This window comes from Clytia hemisphaerica, unplaced genomic scaffold (assembly GCF_902728285.1).
Source record: "Clytia hemisphaerica strain Z4C2 unplaced genomic scaffold, Clytia hemisphaerica genome assembly, whole genome shotgun sequence".
NCBI classification, from domain to species: Eukaryota; Metazoa; Cnidaria; class Hydrozoa; order Leptothecata; family Clytiidae; genus Clytia; species Clytia hemisphaerica.
This window is the reverse complement of record NW_027103962.1, coordinates 908,156-928,760: the sequence shown is the minus strand read 5'-3', so window position 1 is coordinate 928,760 and position 20,605 is coordinate 908,156. Positions and strand designations below refer to the sequence as shown.

Below are 20,605 nucleotides of genomic sequence, written 5' to 3'. Positions count from 1 at the left end.
AGAAAAAAATTAAGTAGCACCAAATCCAACATTCTATATCCAAATACGCTTCCAAAAATGTATAATTTGTTATGGTTTATTAAAGGGCTGGAGTTGGGGGCGATTAAATTTTGAATAATTTGGGACATTTTCATTAGAGCCATTTTCTGAAAAAAATAGGCTAATTTGGGCAAGGTCAGGAAGTGATATCTTTAGATTTCCCTCATTTTTGGATATTTTGCTCAGGATAATGAAAAAAACATTCACTGAAAATTTTTTCGAAAAATTCCTTCTGGTTGCTGAGATGGCCCATTGAAATTTCGCCCTTTTTAGCTATTTTTGGGTCCGCAAAATGGAAGAGCCTCTTTGAAATTAGATTTAGCCCATTTTGAGCATAAAGAGGTCCCCATTTCTTCATTTCTTGGTAATATATGAGATAAGTTCTACACAAAAAATAAAAAATGAGTTTCTGAATATTCCTCGGTGCCTAGAAATCATGGGCCGAAACCACATTTTCGCCAAATGTCTGCCTTTTTTGAGACCAAATATTTCACATGGGCCTCACTTCTACATGTACCAGTTAAGATTTTCTGATAAACTTACGAGCTTACTTTCATTTCCACAGAAAAATTTCATGGGCTAACAATGGGTGTGGCCTCTGCCTCCATTTCGAATTTTTTTTAAGTCCGAAATGTTCCCACCTTTGCGGTCTATAATGACTGCGGCCCTCACTTTGACAAATTTTTTGTGAAGAATTAGGTGCTATTACCCTTCCCCTTTCCATATATGAAAAGAAATTAATGGGCCCTAGTCTCTTTGAGTCAGAATAAGCCCTAGAAGGTAGTCTAGTTTACTAAGGTTTTATGCCTGAAAACTCCTTAGCAACAGGTTGTTTACTTATAGCAACAGCTCTTTAAAAGCTTAGATGAAAGTGCTGTGATGTTTCTTCTGAGCCACTTGCATTAAGGATTGAGAAAGAGAAAGATAAAAAATGCACTGCTAACCAGTGATAAACTGGTTTTTTCTAGCTACCAGTCTTCGAAAATTCTAGCTGTTTACAGCCAATTAAAACAATAGGGTGTTTAAGAAAAAAACAGCAACTACTGCTCTTTTCAGCAACTATATTGCTGAAAACGACAATTTTTTCAACATGCACAGTCTGCTCTTATACTACTACAGTCAACTGCTCCAACTTGGGACGAGTGTACGCAACATGGGAGTTGTTGATATCTGGCCTGTATTTTCATTTACTGTTAAATCTCTTTGACAACAAATTTGTTTTGATAACTCCACCAAGTTTATCAATCATACTTTCTGTCATAACATGTCACGATAACTTTCACTGATAGCGCGCCCTTTTTAACTTTTGTTTTCATTTAAAATGACTGGACGCGGTATGGAGAATTAGAGAACGCCCGCCGCCTAACTGCCTACCGCTCGATGAGATTAACAAATAGCGAGTGCGTAACTTGCCGCGCGAGTGACGTCAAACGCTCACATTCGCGCGTGTTCCACTACAGATTTTTTTCATATTTTGATTTAAAAGCCTACTCGGTACGAAAGAGAAATTGTGTATTTTTTGATACACGGTTCAAATGACTTTGGAGGTTCGGTGAAATGGTGGTGGAATGGCCGTCCCATGTTGGAGCAGTCAACGGTATCAAATGTTCCTAACTATATCCAGACGGTGTCAATCGAACAACTTCGAACAAAATTTGCAATCGAACCAATTGAACGTAATCGAACATGATTGAATAATTGCGATTCGATTGTCGAACGAAATCGAATCTCAATCGAACGGCCGATTCCTGAGTAATATTCGATTGTGTTTGATTGCGTTCGAGTAAAGTTAGATTGGTTCGATTGATATTTGACTATGCTCGATTGGTTTGATTAATTGTCAATTACATTGGATTAATCTTCCATTTCGTTCAATTACGATAATGTTTGATGAGTTTGACCATAAGTACCATACCAAAGCGATTAAAATCTAATACAATTGAATCAATCAAACGTAATCAAATACAGTGTAGCTGGAACCTCAATATTCCAGGATTAGAAAAAGCTATACCTGTTATCTTTTTTCTTTAAAGAATCAACAAGCCATCAACATCGATAAATTACACACATTTCCTCAGAAACTTTTAAAATTATCTGCCATTATGACTTTCTTGAAAGCCGTTCCGAAATTAACCAATCGGGTTATGTATCGGAATTCCTATGGGAATTCTTTTCCGAGATTTGTAAAATAGCTAAGTCGACAAAAAAACTTTTCCTGGGGGTTTGAGGAAAAAACAGAACTGCTATCATTTGTTTTTCATTTAACCATATATTTAAATTTGCACTCAAAAATACTTAAATAAATAAGTTAATAATATTCAATACACTATTTTCATCTCTCAGAAAATAAACACTTACAGAACAACATAGTTTATCATTTGGAATACCCTGTATTTGGACCATTCTATCGTGGGTGCAAAATAGGGCGGAAACTAAGTAGCACCCTCAGTGCAAAATTACCGCCTCGACTTTATTCGCCCGCGCGAGAATACGAGCTAATCATTTTTTTCTTGAGGGCTCAAGGGGAAAAGGAAAGTGATCAATATTCTTTGAAGGAAAAACGTCAGAAACAAACCCAAAGACCAAAACATGTATTTTGTTGTTGACAATCGATCCTGTGAAGATGAAAAAATTTCTGCTATGCGTTTTTTTCGTAACGCTAAAAAACTCTAATTTTGATCTTTCCTTATAAGGTGAAGAGGTTGCGAGATTTGGGTTAGCGAGGCAAAAATTGCTAAAAAGCTGGTAAAATCGTAATCCTCAAAAATCGAAGTTCCAGCCTCACTGAAATACAATTGAACGTAATCAAAGCAATTGAACAGGAAATCCTGGGTAATATTCGATTGCGATTCGTTTTTTTTTTGACAATCGAATAATTTTTTTTGACAATTGAATTGCAATTATTCGATTGCGTTCAATTGCATTGGATTGATTCGGCGTTCGATTCGTTCGATTGACACCGTCTGGCTATATTTCAACATCTTTGTGTGCGTAAAAAAGATATAATCAATCATGTGTACAAAAATTGCCTGTTTTCTCCTTGAATCTTGAATTATATTTCTTCTTTCTATATAGTATACTGCAATACACCTTTCCCGTAATTCAAATTTCTCAGAAATGGCCTGGGAAAATGTGCGCTCCACCGTTGTGTATAAAATTGTTTGGGAGGTAAAAAACGCGTTTTTGCCTGGTGAGGGGTTAGGGAAAGTGGGATTTGAGCCTCTAACTTTTGACAGCGACATTCTTTTGGCAAAATATTTTCAGGGTGGTATAATATCATGAATAGATTGAACATACTAAAATTTGAGGGGATTTTGTTTGACAGAACTTAAGAAACTGAGAAACAAATGTACGGATAATGGGTCCTAGGACCTTTTAGTATGAAATATATAGATAGATAGATAGAAAAGCTCAAAAAACCAACTTTCCCTAAGGTAGCGACTCCAGAAGTCACGCAACTATCGTTGACGTCAAACCGAATGTTTCATTTTTCCGTGAACTTTGAACCCTTGTAACTTTTCTTCTATGTATGCTAAAGCGTTCCGGTTTTTACTAAAAGAAAGCCCGCGATCTTAGCTTTCCAGCGGTATATAACACTGTGGACACGGGCTAGACGGCAAATTGGTAAAATGCCGAACGTTTTGCAACATTTTGAAAATTGTTTGCCGACGGGAGAGAAGAAATTTGCAACTTTCGAAGAATAAATGTGTCTGGAAATGGAGGAAAAAGTAATTGGAGGCTGAAACTTTGTATGTTTATCAGAAAAAGGGTGAGGAATTCAAAAATCACATTCGCTAATTCTAGTTCTTTCATTTTCATGTAGTTTTTTTAACTTTTTTGCTTCTTTAGCATGGGAATGTCCCAAAAAAAAGTTTTTATTTCTGCCGAAATGGATTTTCTTTTCATTTGGGGTTTCTACTTTCAGAAAAACTTATTCTCTACTCATAAGTGTTTGTTCCTCCATTTCCAGAGGCCCCTTGAAAATGGGTCCTACCACCTTTTTTGACTCATTTCAACCTTTTCCAAGCTATTTTCTTCAAAAACAAAAATAAAACAATGCAATGTCTTCTTTTTTCAAAAATAGATATATCTTTTGTTATTTTGATAAATATACTAAATATTTTACAAATATTTTTATATAATAATATTTTAACACCATCAAAGAATTCTCCCTCCAAATTTGAGGTCTCTAGCTACACTAGAAAAAGAGATATGCAAAATTTAAGAAGCATGACTGGAAAATTTCTTTTTTTTCTTTTTTGACACATTTTTCGAATTTTTCCAAGCTATTTTCCTAACCTTTTTTTGACATTTTTAGTCAAAATTTTGACACTAAAATTTGAATATCTTTACAACCACTTATCCTCTGGAGGCCTATGACCCCTCATTTTCTTTCTTTTTCAAAGCTCTACAAGATAGGATAGATTTTGAAAAAAAAATTAAAACTTGAAAAATCTTCTGGAGTTGCTACCTAAGGGAACGCAGGCAAAAACGGGTTTGTTAACCTCCAGAGACCAAAATAATGCGCGCGCATTAGTTTTACGAATTACGGGAAAGGTGTATTCTAGTATATGAAAAATGTAAAAGTAATGTTTATTTACACCGCAATTGCAGTAAAAAGTTACTACAATACACCGAGGGATTTCCCCTCGACTGTCTTGAAATGAAAAAGGGATTTTAAAATTTACTGAAAAGAGAAAGTATGCCTTGTTTGTAAACCTTTCACCAACATTGATGCTTTCCATCAGGTAACAGTGAATTGTCTCAGTACAGTATACAAGTTGACTAAACTTCCTTTTTTTTCCAAAAGAGCTCGACTTCCCACAAAATGAAGTGTTGTGTATGCGGACCTCACGAGACAACTAGATGAATTTATGATACCGACGGTCCGGATGAAATGCGGTAGAAAACCGGGAGTCAAAGACTTTTATCCGGAAAGTTAACATAAATTTAGAAGTTTAACAAAAGAAAAAAGATGGTAGATAATTTATGCATAAACCGCGTTGCCTTCGTGTTAAAATAAGTCCTTTGCAAACTTCTTCGAATAGGATTTTCCCATCGTTCAACTGAAGGATAGTGCTTTGCGTAAGTATTTTCCATTTAAATTTGTATTTATCTTTCTGCTTTCGTTTTTAAAATCACTACTGAAAATGCATGCAGTCTAGCTCCATTTTTTAGTGTAGCTAAAAAGTAGGATCTCACATATCCAAGGGGCTAAGCCATTCTTTACTAGCTTAAGACTTTGATTTTTGTTCCAAATGAGTTTTGTTCAATCAGTCATCAGTTTGACTTAATGAGGATGCATACTGTAACTTCCCTACATTAACTCTTTGGTTCACATTCACATTTTGCCAATATTTCTACTCTACCTGATGTTATGACTATAGCATTAAACTGCTAACCTTGCCCTATCAAAATCAATGTGAGAGTAGAGCTTCGTCATTTCAGCAGGGCTATCATTTTTCAAAAAGAATCAGAAATTTTGGACACTATATATGTAGATTTCTAGGTGCCGTGTTATAGTGGTAGTCAACCTTGGCTTCTGTACAGGAGGCCAGGGTTCGATTCCCACTCACGGCAGTTCACTTGGCAAGTGAACGTTCCTTCGCCCGGGTCAACCCATGCCATGTGAGGGGAATTGGGTAGTCAGTTCAAGGTGCTGACGGGACGCTCAGTAGTACGCGTCTATAGTTGCAAGAATAGGCCTCTAAAGCCTCCTGCAACTCAACCAAATAGAAATAGAAATAGAAATAGAAATTCTGAGAGCAAAAGTTTAAAAGCTGAAAACCATCTTTTCCCTATCTCCTCGCAAGCAAAAACCCAATTGTTTACCCCCAGACAATTTTGCAATAGTGCAGTAGTGCAATATAGTTACAATAGTGCAGTGGGCATTTTCCCAGGGCATTTCTGAGATAGAAATGTTGGAATTGTATAAGGACACACAGAAAAGGTGTCTTTTTCTGAATCTTAAGTTTGCAGGTGGTGTGGGAGTTGTAAAATGAACACTCCTAATCATGTCATTACACCAAAAACATTCTCTATTAATCATGCGTTACACATATATTTAAATCATTGTAATAATAAATACCGTAACTTCGTGTAATGCCTTGTCTAATAGCAATATCTGGTCTTTCTGTTTATGAATCAAACCTGAGTAAGCTGTTTAAAAAATAAATCAAGGGTCCGTAGGGTGGGGGCTCTTTAAAATTTTTGAAAATGTGGATGAAAGTTAGTATAGTAAGGGGGGTTTCAAGGGGGTACAATGACACGGTATCAACCTTTTTTCTGTCCGGTATTTCGGTATTTAAAAAAAAAAGTCTGGTATTCCAGTATTTGAAATACTGCCGATGACCGTAAATTTCCTAAAAATGCTTCAGTAATTTAGTTATGTACTCGTAAAACTTTGGTTTTTCGGTAACTTTAAAAATCTTTCCGAACTGTTTTCATCATAAAGAGACTTCCAAAAATTGCCTGTGGCGCTAAACTTTCTTAACCCTATTCGGCCTAGGGGGAGGGCTGTTTCTGTTCGGAGGTCAAATTATCAGTAGTAGCTCCTGAAATAATAGAGCTTTTGCCATGAAATTTTCTGTAAATTCCTAACTTTTATTTAGCTTCAAAATAAAAAAAAATTTGACACCTAAAAATTTTCACACCTTGAGCATGATGACATTTCTGACAGTGGGGTGTCATAAAAATTGACACTTTTCCAATATAAATTTATTTTTTATGTCAAATATGTCGTTTAAACCGTAATTTATTGAATATTTAGGATAAAATAAGCCTTTTAAACTCAGACAACTTTTTTCTAAAGCCTTTGTTAGAATACAATAGCTATTTATAAGAACAAAGGAAATTTTCGGTTTTTGCTCACTTTGGGCATGATGAGTGACATCATCAAAAAATTGTAACCACCCAGAACCACCTGTTGCCATGGAAACTGACGTCATTGGTTACTATGGCAACCAAAATAAAAAGTCGTCAAAATTGAAAGTTTTTTTTTCATTCGAAAGAGCATGAAATACTGATAAAGAAAAAGGTCACAACCTATATCTGAAAATGAATATATCAGGAGATATAAAGGAAATAAGGCAAAATGACGTCATAAAACGATGACGTCATAGAAGAATTTGCCAAAATTCTAAAATTTTTTGGTTTTTTGAAAAGAAGACCCTCCAGTGAACATAAAATATTATTACGAAAACGTTTGAAAATTCGTTAAAAAAAGTCTATTGGTCAAAATTGACAATTTTTCATTTTTTGCCTGTCGAAGGTTGGAGCTTGCCCAAGCACATTACAGGCAAAATTTAAAAATATCAATTTTTGCTCATAGACTTCTTAAAAAGGATTTTCAGATTTAAAATCCCTTTGGCACAAGCTTTTTCGCGAGACATAGTGGCCCCTACTACATCCACTATCGTCCTTTATGACTTTTTATAAAAAAAGTGCTACTTCCTTCTCTCAAGCACTTGCAAATGTCTTTTTTCTCTATTAGATTAGAAGTTGATCCAAATGCAAATGGACAGACTTAATCAATCTGGAGTCCTTTCCCCTAATTTCACATCACAAAACACACTTTTAGCCCCAATAGCGGACCTGTAAATTAGCACAAATATTTCGCGCTAGCTTTGCTCGCACTATTTTGTTAAAATGTTTCCCAAACCCTTGTGGGTTGCCTTTTTTTGATTTGCCTCCCCAATCTTGGTCAAGCAACATACTATTGCCCTTTTCTCAAAGGAAGGTGATGGGATAGGAGTTGCCTAATTCTCAAATTAGAACTAAAGAACTATCCATAAAAAGAGCTTTTTGAGGTACTTAGTTACAATAGCAAAACCATTCTTTTTGTCAAGGTTTTGTGAGCATTTGGATAAGTAATAATTTTCTCCTGATTCTTTTTATTGTACAGAAGAAAGCCAATACTTAAATCTTGGGGTGTTTGATTCCTTCAATCAAAGGTTATGTTAAAAAACAGACTGAAAGGCCTTGAAATCAGACTCTCACCAGGCATAGGAATCTTAGCTGAATTTTGGTGAAAAATCTACTCTTGCAGTGCATTTTCTTGAAAATTTGTGTCCATTTAAAGGCAAAAATAGTCAGATTTCCGAAAACCCTGCCTTTATAACTTGGTTTTACTCACTTTTTACACCCTTAGAATGCATTTTCTCTTGTGTTTGCTCATTTCAGGAGAAAATATTATTTTTATGTTTTTTTTGCAACCCTTACACTGTTGTACAGAACATACTACACAAAATATTATTTTACTAGTGAACTGGGTACATATTACTTTTCTTTGGGACAGGCTGTATTACTCTAAATGTTTTGAAACAAAAATAAATGGCTTGACACGATTTCATTTAATACTATATTTTTGTTGTTTTAGTGCAAACTCAAGAATGGATGATAAAATTAAAGAAGAAAATGAAATTCCAACAAGTGAAGGCAAGAATGACGGTTTGTATCGATCGTTAACCTTAGGCTGGCCAACCCCATTCAAAAGTGGCTGAACATTTATAAATTTAAGCCTTTTGTGTCTCTCCAAGTACTTGAATATTGGACTGGTCTTGTGGTCTGTATGACATCTTCTATAAACAACCCTCTCAAAGCATCTATTTCAACAATTGGAACAGTCCCAGACAGTTGCCTTTAGAGTGGAATAATGGTGTGCATAGGAAATTATAAATGCATTCCAAATTAAGTAGTTTTTATTAAATGACTAAAGTCTATTCACGATAAGTGTGCACTCTTTTTTCATTTACCTATAACTTTTGAAGGAATTCTTCAATCTTTATAAATTTGGTATCATTGGAAAGATATTAGTGAGTGGAACAATTTGAAATAAAAAAATTTTTAAAAAAATTCTAAAAATGAAGATGAAAATGAAGAAGAAAAAAATGAAGATCTTGTAGAAGAGTGCCATAACTTTCATTTTCACTGGAGAGATTCTTTGATTTTAGGAGATAATCACTGTGAAGAAATTTTATTAAAATATTTATTCAATATAAAGTTATGATACAAAGTTCATAAGTGATTGACCCCAAAAACAGCAAAAACTGCAGAAAACAGCGTTTTTAGACTTCAATCAGCTTATAACTTTGTTTGATATCTTTTGACTGAATGATTATTTTAGAGAATTTTTTTCACAGTGATGGCGTTCGATGATGAAGGATTCACTTCAGTGAAAATGATAGTTATAGCATTTTTCTACAAGATCTTCATTTTTTTCTTCTTCATTTTCATCTTCATTTTTAGAATTTTTTTAAATATTTTTTTATTTCAAATTGTTCCACTCACTAATATCTTTCCAATGATACCAAATTTATAAAGATTGAAGAATTCCTTCAAAAATTATAGGTAAATGAAAAAAGAGTGCACACTTATCGTGAATAGACTTTAATTCCATGTGATACAAAACTACAGTCAAAGAAATTATTTATCTTTATCTTTATCATTGTCAGATATTGATGATCATGAAGTCGATATCGAAGATGTTACATCAAAAGAACATGCAATAGAAAATGATCACTCAATGTATTCATGCTCCATTCATGAGAATAATATTACTGTCATCCATTCTGAAAATAATGAGACAACAACAGTAGGTGTCACTTGGCTCATAAAGGGTGTTAAATTCTAATTTGGTTATTTTTGAAGTATAGAATTTTCCTTCTCTGGTTGCAAATGCTAAATATCTTAAAATTAACTTCTAAAAATAATGATTTGAAATTTGAACTTTTAAAGAGCTTCCATTGTCCTATTTTAACTATCATCTCTGTTTAAAACAATATAAAAAGAATCTAAATATAAAGAGTAACAATGAGCACAATAAACATAAAATAAATGTTGTTGTATTTTAGATTTCAAGTAAAGATTCTGTTGATCAAGGTAAAATTGTTGAGCTATTTCATCTCTTCCACAGGCTAGATTTTAGTTAGCCAAGGCAATGTTTGCTAGTCAATGCCAATTTTTATTTTTTACTGTTATGTAGAAACACTATTTTTACTAAAGTTTTTGATAAACTAGCAGGGTGGTGCCCAATACATTATGAGGACCTGGTTATTTGCATTAATTGATGGAAAAGAGAGAAGGAAGTTAGTCTTCCACTCAAGGGCTGAAAGGCATGAGGAATATTCTGTCTTTAAAATCAAGTTTTAAAAACCAGATTCTTGATGTTTTGTTTCAATAGACCAATCTTGAAGTACATGAAATCTAAACTAATTCGCAAAATATTTGCATTTTGCAATTGAATCAACTTTGGCAAATTCAGATTTTCAAAATATTTAGCAATCTTAGAAAAAACAGACTTCCTTCACTTACATCAACCTTGCTTTAAAGAAATTTCATGACAAAAGGCAGATTTTAGGAAAAGTTTTTTTTTTTTTTGCCAAAATAAACTTGAGCAAATTAGGTCTCAAAATATTTCGCAAAAGTTTCTTTCCCTAAAGTAACCAACACCATCCCTTTAAAACTGATTTTTCTATTTTAGAAAAACCTGCTTCTCCCACACAAGTTGTTGTGTCTGATGAACCGCCACCACCTTATTTCACGTCTTATGGTAATGCTGATATTCAATCTCAACTTGCAACCAAAACTGGATACGAAGGTAGCTTCTTTTATCAGAATTCAGTACAGTCCATATAACAAAAACATGATTATAAAAATCTTTGAAATATTATAGGAACTATTGGTTCTTTAATCACAGCCATTAAGGTACTTTCCTAAATCAGTTAAATTATTTATTGTAAGAATTTTCTTTTTCTTTTTAGTGCAAATTGTGAACAAATTTTTTCATAATGTACTTTTTGGGGCATTTTAAATACTTTTCTAATAAAAGACAGTAAACTGCAGCATCGTTTTATGTTTTTAGTAACCACATACGTGACAGAAGATGGTCAGACAGGACATCTTATCATCGGTAATGCCAGCAATTACCCCACAGATGTGTCTTCAAGCGGTATCGTCACTTTAGGTGATACAAACATAACCACTGCAATAGCTTCTCCAGATGGAAGTGTTTTATCATTGGGTGAAGAAGCTATGGAACAGCTGGCAGGTATAATTATCGTGGTTGTTTTTTAGATTTTTGAGATGACAATCTTAGTTAACCCTGTTAATTAACTCGAACGTTAGCAAAAGTTTCCTATGATGACTAGCTTCTCCTTTACAGAAGATGTCCGGTTCTTTATCGAATGGTCTAGAAATCGTCTCTTTAGAACCGTCTTACGGTCTTACGCTATAGTTTATACTATCTGCCAGCTTGCGAAATATTGACACAGTTTTTTGGATCAAGTACGTTACCGGTGCGAACCACTAGGGAACAAGGCCAGCGCACTCTCTCCTCATTCATGATGTATTGGAGAATTGATATACCTAGCACAGTCACCAACATGCTCCTAGAGTCTCCTATAGTAGAGAACTTGTTATCGAATTTCAGGAAAAGTTTACATGCCTTAAATAATTGACAAAATTAGTGTGGCAAAGATAGTGGCAAAGAATTAGGATTTGATCATCAAAATTAAAGTGAAAGATGATAAATCTTGGAATGTTCCAGTTGGAAAGTTTATCAAAAGCTCAATCTAAGTAATAATATGTTCTTTAATACCCCTCAGGTCTTGAGAATTTTCCACCAGGAGCTATACAAATAGCCACAACACAAAACCCTGATGGGACAACACAACTCCAGTATATCCTTAATGAAGATCCAAACATCCAAGATATTGAATCTAACATTGTGGTAAACACCAAATTCTACAAATGTGATTTCGAGAAATGTGATAAGCAATTCCAATCGCCTTACAGGTTGAGGTTACACAGTAGAACACACGCTGGAGCTCTAGGTAAGTTGGATGTTCTTAAAGTGCACGGACAAAATGTTTTTTTAAATCCTCTTTTTGTTGTGAACTAACGGAATAAATTTTAAGGGCAAAATCTTTGAGATAATCAACATTTCAGACATAGTGTCCTTCAGGGTCTCTTCCCCCCCCCCATGCCTAGAATGAAAATTTTCCATCCCCCCCGCCTCATTTTTCCCCACCCTGCCTCCAAAAATGTCTCTGCCCCCCCCCCCCCCTCAAGCATAAAAAGAAAGCTGTAATTTGATGAATTTAACGCTTATTGTTTTCCCTAAGGTAGTTCTAATTCAAGAATAAATGGAAAGGATGGTTGTTTTTAAAAAAGGCGTTGAGAAAATAAAAAAAGATAACTTACCTACTCAAACCGTCTATGGTCTTGATATTCTTGATCACAACATCATTTCATAAAACCAGATGTTTTTCAATTTTGAATTGATTTTGGTCCACATCCCCATGCCTAGAATGAAAATTTTCCATCCCCCCTCGTTTTCCCCCACCCTGGTTTCTTTCCCCCCTATACGTCCTTTTGACCTCAAAACCCATTCCCCCTGAATCAAGGGGGGGGAGGACACTATGTCAGACTGTTCATTTCTATAAAACCCAAAAAGGAAAATGGCTCACGAGTGAATACTTTTAGGGTATGATATATCGTTTAATAATGTTTAAAAATTTTCTGACGAATTCATGAGAATATTATTTGTATCCTAAATGAAACCAGCACCCCGGTAATCGTCATAGTGTCTTAGAGTTACTGGGTCCCCTGATGTAATCGTAGCCACTATGTTTTTTATGTGTATAGCCGCCGAGACAATTGTCTGTGTGGAAGAGGGTTGCGGAAAGAGATTCGCGACAGATGCTGACTTGCAGAAGCATTCCAAACTACATGTTGGGCAGAAAGATTTTATTTGTGAAGTTGCGGGTTGTAAGAAAGAATACACTACAGCACACCATCTAAAGGTATTGATAAACGCTCGTGATATTTAAGAGACATCTCCTGCCCAGCCCCTTAGTTTGATAGCTTTTTTGTGTCCATTATTTGAAAAGTGGTGCAAGTTGCTCTAAGTCTAAAGTCTAAGGATTGACATCCTGGTTTAGATAAATTTTGATGGGTATCTTGACCGATTTCCTTAAGATGTACACTTGATTTGCTTTATAACTGTATTTACCTCTCTGCCTTGATTACCCTACGACTCTACATCTATTTGCAGAAAAAAACCCTTTGGTCTTTGTCACAAATAAAGAATGGTGTTTTTTCCTAACACTTGAAGAAGGTAAATAACAACTTTTCAAACAATGGCCTAGTGGTCTAAGGCGACAGAACCATGATCCCGGTTTGAAATACCGTTCTTTAAAAATGTTTTTTTCAGTTCATAGATTACGAGTCGGCTAGCTGTATGGGTCTAGTGAAATATTGAAAGGACTGTTTGAAGTCCTATAGGTTACTGGGCTATCCAAGTAAAATATCTACTCTATTTAGGTCCATAAACGTCAACACAGTGGTGAGAAACCGTTCATTTGTGATTGGGTAGACTGCGGTAAAATGTTCACCACAGGGTATGGTTTGAAATCACACTACCGGACTCACACCAACGAACGACCTTATAAATGTTTCTATGACGACTGCAAGAAAGCATTCAAGACGAGTGGAGATCTTCAGAAACATATTCGCACGCATACAGGTAATCATAAAATTGGTAGTACACCTCATCTTATATTTCAGAAAAAATTTATACTTTTAGGTGACTTTTAAACGCCCCGTTCATTGATTTATGCTGTCTAAAGAAACACCTCCTAAAGAGGGCCTCTATTTTAGGGGGTGTTTAAAAGAAGGGTTGCTTATTCAAAAACAACACTGCCTAAGGAGGCTTTTTTTTAGGGGTGGAGGAGGGGCGTCTATTCGAAGTAATACGGTAGTCCTTTTTGAAAGAAAAAAAGTTACAAAGATCACTTCTTACATGTTTTTTCTCTCTTAGGCGAAAGACCCTTCGTCTGTACATACCCTGGTTGCAATCGATCCTTCACAACCTCCAACATCCGTAAAGTACATCTCAGGACGCATACCGGTGAAAAGCCTTACCGTTGCGAAGTGGAAGGATGTGGAAGGACGTTTGCAAGTGCCACCAATCATAAAAATCATGCACGAATACACACTGGTACGCTAAGCTTTGTCTACAATCATGGTCATAATATTTGGGAAAAAGGGGAAATTCCTAGCAAAATTTTGAAAGCCACAAATGATTTTTAATGATTAAACTTGCTTTTGGAGTGTAGAGTTTTAACTCTGAGTTTAAATATGAGACCTTCAGACTTCGGACCTTAGGATCTCAGGATCTAAAAGTTCAACAATACTCCAAAGGCTGAGATTATAACCTGGATGTCATTTAACTCCTCCAAAATCGAAACGAAATATTTTTTAACAAAGTAATGTGAAAACGCTGAATTCCTGAATTTTAAATTTGAAAAACGTTAGAATTCAAAAAAAATGAATATTACGACTTTGATTGTATAATAACTTTAACTATGTGTTAGACGGTACCACCTAATAAATCAGTGTTTAGAAATCCGATTAAGGACTAATTTTCTAAAGATCAGTTTAACATATATTGTTTTTTAATGTTTCACAGGAGAACGACCATACTTGTGTGAGGTTCCAGGATGTATGAAACGATTCACCGAATATTCCAGTCTTTATAAACACAACATTGTACACACTCATCAAAAACCCTACACATGTCATCTGTGCTTGAAAACGTACCGTCAGACTTCTACACTGGCAATGCATAAACGAACAGTCCATGGTGATGAGCTTACCGAAGCTGAATTGCAAGGTATAGTTAAAGGTTTTGTTAAAATGTTTTTAAATAAGAGTGATATCGTATACAACATGCATAGCCCTCAAATAAATGACCTGGCTGGTCGTTAAAATACAAAGTTGAATCAAAACTAAAATGGTAGAGTAGAGCTGCGAGCGGAGCTGCGTAGTTGTATTTTAATGACCAGCCAGGTCATTCATTTTAGGGCTATGCATGTTAGCCTCCTCTGATGCAAGTTACCCGATCTCACGGTAGATAGCCTTCTTACACATTTCCCGTGAAAATGTGTCAAGTTTAAAATTGACTAAATCGCTAGTCAGTTCCTATATTCGCTATGCAGGGGGGGTCGGTACTAAGTTGTGGGGGCCAGTGCCGGGTGGTGGTCTGATAAGGTAAGTAAAAAACAACTTAGTACATGGTACTAAGTGGTGGTCCTAATTAAAAAAACACTTTTGCAAGTTTGTATCAAGGGACTAAATGGTGGTCTCAATACCAAATATGAGGCATCAAGTTAATATCTGGTACTCAAAATCACAAAAAATCACAAAAATGTTCTTTCACTTTCTCTTGACTTATCCAATTTTTAAGAAAATGCAAGAAAATGAGTTGAAGAAAAAGTTTTTAAAGGTTTTTGCTGTTTTCACAGCATGCTATCAGTGGTCACCATTTGTTTGATTTAATTTGTTTTTTTATTTTAGGTAAAATTCTAATTATATAAATGAATAAATTTTTTCCAGCGAACTTATTTTTTGATGTAGGTCAATTGTGTTTATTTCAGTAATTTTCATTTGGTTATAATTTGGTTTGCACTGATAGCTAGAATACATACCTTGAATAACTGAAAAAAACAGTTACTTTATTACACAAATATTACTACAGTAGGCAAGTATTCAACAGCCTTGAAATTTGCACGATCTGAAATTAACACGAATTTTTCTGCTTTTTCAAGGAAACAGGGGCTGGTTTTAATTTACAGGGTTTTTATTAACTAACACGAAATTTTTCACTTCGTGTTAATAAAATGACTAGTAATGTTCGTGTAATAAGGTATTTATCAACTTTGCTTGATTAAAGTTTATGTTGATGATGTTTCAAATTAAAAGATTTTTAAATTGATTAATTAGTCAATTAGAGCTAAATTTGTTTTTATTTGAAACTTTATTTCTTTTGATTTAAAAGAAATTGACTTGAAAATTATATTTAACTTGACCTAACCAGACAGAAATTTTTCCTGAGATATTAAGGGTGGTACAGTGGTGTGGTATGTTTTTTAATACAGAGTTGTAAAGTTTTTTTTTTTTTAATTAAAGAAGGTGTACCAAAAAGTACCATTACTAAAAATTAAGGGTGGTATACCTATTTTGAGGGGGGAAATCAACTTAGTACAGGCTACTTAACGATGGTGTGTCTTTTCTCAATGGTGATATCAAGATTGTACCGGGTACTAAGGGGTGGGGTGTACCTATTTTAAGATGTAAATTCAACTTAGTACCAGGGTACTAAGTCGTGGTGGTCAAATTTCAAAATACAAGAAAGTACAACTTTTCGGCACTGGTCCAGTACCACAACTTAGTACCCCCCCCTGCGCTATGTCCGATTTCAAAACATTCGAAAAGAATGAAAATATAAAACAATAGACACACTATACTGTTATTATGGGAAGCCCATTCTAGCGGTTAGAGATGAGATCTCTATTTAATTGGTTTGATTAACTCGTCGACTCCCTTTTGTAATTATATGAAGATTCTTTCATAGTGTGACCCCTTTTTCAAGGGGGGGGATCCAACTTTTCCAGAAGTGCTTTATAGCGGGGATAGGAGATTTTCCAAATGAAATGGGGGGTTTGAGATTTTAGGGGGGGGGTCAAGTAAAAAGAGGGGGAATAACAACTTTTGGTCAAAATATCTATCATATTTTATATTGATTTAGATATTTGGTGTGATACAACTAAAAAACAAGTGTAGATAGCTAAATTTTCGCCTGCGCTATGTTAAACTGTTTTTGGACCTACCCCGGTGGAGGTCCTATAAATTAACCGTTGTATGTTCGTTCGTTCGTTCGTTCGTTCGTTCGTTCGTTCGTTCGTTCGTTCGTTCGTTCGTTAGTTACTAGCTTTTCTCGACATTTCAATGTTTTTGGTTTTGAATGACTGGTGGACTGCTACTAAAAATAGCTCGGATTCGAAAAATTTTTTAAATAAGGGGATACACATGAAAAATGGGGGCGGGGATTCAGACCCTCTGCACACTATGTATTTTTACATCAAACTGTAAAAAGTTTCGATTTTCTGTTTGAAATTGTAATCTTAAGCTACCTCATTTTTTTCATTCTCAATATTCATGTTTAATAACGTCTCTTCTTTATTTTACAGGTGTGAACACAATCGAAACCACTACATATCGCCCGCCCAAGAAGATCAGGCGTATATCACAACATGACGCCCGCGAGACCTCCATCCCTCCGCCTTCGCCAGCTCCCAGCACATCATCTACGGCAGCGACTGGTTATATTCAAGGAATGTCATTAATTATCAACAACACGGATTCATCTGATTTCTCTGGTCGAATAAGTGCACAGAATGTGACGGAATCAACCGAAATACCTGGTGCCATTGCTATACCAATTCAGGTACGATATCATTTCGGTTTTGATAGCTACACTCCTAGTTTTCCTAGTTTATTTTCACGGCTTGTGGCTAAGATACAATAGGATTTTGTACTATGATTTGATTTTGAACGAAACATCGTATGTTGAATGCATTAACCCGTGCCGCTGGTATCATATGAAATTGTCCGATTTCACGGTAATTTACCGGTAGGTTTATAACTAGGAGCTACGTGACTCATTTTCGAGTCGAGAGTAGTGATATTATTTTCTTCGTTTGGCAGTGTACGCGCATGAAAATCAAAAATAGAAATTGAAATTGAAATTATGGTATGATTGCAGTGAGTTGGAGTTTAACGAAACTTTTTTTCACTCAGGTTACAATGAACCCCGATGGAACGATAGCCGGGGCTCCCGGATTGAATCTAACGGACGGAAATGGTCGAATCATTCCGGTCAACCTGTCAGTCAGTATACCAGTACTCTCATCATCTCAAGTCGAAAATAATACGGAACATCGGCATAACACATCGGAACAAGTCAAAGAAGAGACAGACCGTAATACGGGACATACTCCGATCAACTCGATGTATCATAATTCTCCTTCGGCGTCGAGTGAGATTCACGAAGAAATCATAACCGTTATACCGGACGATTCGGCACAGATAACACCTAGACAATCTAGTAAGTCATGATCGAAATCGATCTATGTACTTTTATCATTTTAGTATGTCGTAGCATGCTTGGATCGAATGCATTAAGACCCGTCTGAACCTTGGGAAAGCCTGGGAAAGAAAGGTTTTTGAAAGTTTTCAAGGAAGATCATGGAATTTGTTCAAATAACACTGGGAACTCGATGAATTTCATTTTCCAGACTCTCAAAACAATATAGCTCGTGTTAAGGGTCTAAAATATCAGTTTTTCGTGGACTTCACCATTCTGTGTCTATCATAAATGCCACCTTGTCCCTTGAGATGTCTCCAGTACAATGGATGGCTTTTGAAAGCTTCATTATTTTACCATCATTAATGTTAAATTTCTTAAGAGGGGAAATGAATTATTGATTCTCGACCGAACCGCGTTTAAGGCAGCATTTCCCAAGGCTAATTGCAAAGGCATGGGAAAGTCATTTCCCGGGTTTACAGGAACAACGGTAAAGCAATTTTTAATTTTATTACGTTTAATTTGTTTCATTCTATTTTATAGACGACATTTCTGACGAAGATATGGATGATCGTGACGTCACAGACAAATACCTTACGTCACATTATAATCGGAAAGATTTTAAAACTACATCTTCTGGGTAGTAATAATGTGATTGGTTATTTAGAAATTATTTCAAAGATTTTTTATGATTTAGGTGTTAGCTGCTTTTTATTAGATGTTGGTGCCCAAATTAATTTTTCCAAGCGTTTGCTAAAATTTACACCAGATCAGACGTTTCTTATTGAGGCGATGAGGTACCGAAAGGTCGTTGCACTTTAAAACTCTTTTCCGTTGTGTTTTGCTTTTCTATTAATATTGCTTAGCTTTTCTACAGTCGTGAGTTTTTCCTGGAGTTTTTCCCAGTGTTGGGTATACAAGTTAATACATAAGTATCACGGTATTACATTTGTGGCGTTCCAATCGATGTATTTTCTTCCTTACAATCCAGTCGAAACAATACCATAAATAGCTCCATCGTTTTTGGCCTGATTTCAATCCTGTAGAGTGAGGTCTTTTTCGTCCTTTGGATATCGCACCTTGGAAAAGTAGATTCAGTGAATTATATTTTTAATTATTGTTGTGTATGATCAATTTTTTTGTAAAATAATATTGTACATGTGTATTTATTTTTTATATTCCGGAAGAGGTATAGATTTATTATAGATATATTCATTTTTAAAGAGCAATATTCCAAAAAGCGAAAATACTTATAGTGTATTCAATGTTAGCCGATATTGGGCAAATCCACTCTCTAAATTATTTTTTTAAACTTTAGGTCAATTTTGCTGCCGAATTAGTCTCTATAGAGGCTCCGCAAAACACAAAAAACATTTTTTCGGCTCAAATTCTAGAATAAAAGTCTACTTAGAGATGGAAGTGTATACGAGATATCGGTATTGTGAAAACTGACCGTTTATACTTCGGAATTTTCGGTAATCTCACCAAGTCGCCTTCGGTATTTTGGAATCCTAAAATTGGTCGGTATCGGAAACAGACCTATTACATCAAAATCTCGGCAATAAGGAGGTTTTTGGAATTTTGGTAAAATGTCTCAAAAACAAACAAATGATTGGTTAACTCAAACATTTTTACCGTGAATCCGGGAATCACGACAAAATTCTTCAGTATTTGGGAAATCAGAACCCTCGTAAAGTCTCTCCTCGTCAATAGACGATATCGGCTTATCGAAATTCTCCCCGAATAATTACCCATGATGCATTGTGCAAAAAAATTCAGTAATCAATATTGTCCGTGAATTTTTGTTGCGCAATTCATCATGGGTAATCATTCGGGGAGAATTCGGAAAGCCGATATCGTCTATTATGAAGAACAATCAAAAGGCTTGCTCAGGTTTTTTAAAAACTTAGTTTACATTTAGACTTCAGGAACTATTTAAGTTTATTTTTAATCCAGAATGGGCTCTTCCAGAAAATGTCCGTACATGAGGGGTGGAGGATATAATATAGTGTCCGGGGGGGGGGGGGCGAAATAATCACAAAATTGCCTTGTTGGAAGGGAAGGCCACTTGCTCTATTTTTTGGGAACTTTGGGTACTTTGCTCTGTTTGAGGATAATTTTGAATGTCCAGGGGATGCTTGTCCGGGGGGGGGGGCAAATGTCACAATGTCCAGGAGGTAATTTTCCAAAAAATATTATATCCTCCACCCCCCCCCATATTCAATTTTTTTTCTGGAAGAGCCCAATGTAACCCCGGGTTTAACCAAAACGTGACGCACATTGTTTAAAAGATAGCAGTAATGCAACAATGTAATTGTGTTTGAGTACAAGAAATGGTTAACACTAATCTTAATCGTAATCAGATGAAGTAGATTTCTTGTTATCGGATTGTGGTGTACCGAAATTACAATATTTTGATAAAATACGATGAAATATCCAATTAATCAAATTTATCGTTGTGAGAAGAAATTAGAAATGACAACAAAGGATCATCCACAGTTCCCAGGTCGTTTTTTTTATAGCACACACGCTTATAGCAAAAACTATGAATTTTTTTATTCTTAATTAATGGTGGTTGATAATTTTCTCAAGTTTTTTTGGCAATTACCAAAATGCCATAAGTTGAAGTTGAGTGCCAAA

The 20,605-nt window shown here is 35.3% G+C and overlaps 1 protein-coding gene across 1 annotated transcript; it reads left to right on the top strand.

Moving 5' to 3' along the window:
- The first annotated feature begins 5,051 nt into the window (after positions 1 to 5,051).
- Positions 5,052 to 18,862, top strand: LOC136810328 (uncharacterized). The gene is made up of 14 exons (XM_067066886.1): positions 5,052 to 5,124; positions 8,417 to 8,487; positions 9,492 to 9,631; positions 9,891 to 9,918; positions 10,520 to 10,636; positions 10,901 to 11,086; positions 11,643 to 11,870; positions 12,685 to 12,842; positions 13,363 to 13,564; positions 13,859 to 14,038; positions 14,510 to 14,713; positions 17,070 to 17,326; positions 17,680 to 17,986; positions 18,509 to 18,862. The coding sequence occupies exons 2-14, from the start codon at positions 8,430 to 8,432 to the stop codon at positions 18,607 to 18,609; spliced, it is 2,166 nt and encodes a 721-aa protein (XP_066922987.1). The 5' UTR covers positions 5,052 to 5,124; positions 8,417 to 8,429; the 3' UTR covers positions 18,610 to 18,862.
- Positions 18,863 to 20,605: the final 1,743 nt, after the last annotated feature.

Coding starts and splice junctions, on each gene's coding strand:
- LOC136810328 (XM_067066886.1), top strand. CDS start 8,430: ATGGATGATAAAATTAAAGAAGAAAATGAAATTCCAACAAGTGAAGGC. Junction 9,632..9,890: donor AAAATAATGAGACAACAACA/GTAGGTGTCACT, acceptor GTTGTATTTTAG/ATTTCAAGTAAAGATTCTGT. Junction 17,327..17,679: donor CCATTGCTATACCAATTCAG/GTACGATATCAT, acceptor TTTTTCACTCAG/GTTACAATGAACCCCGATGG.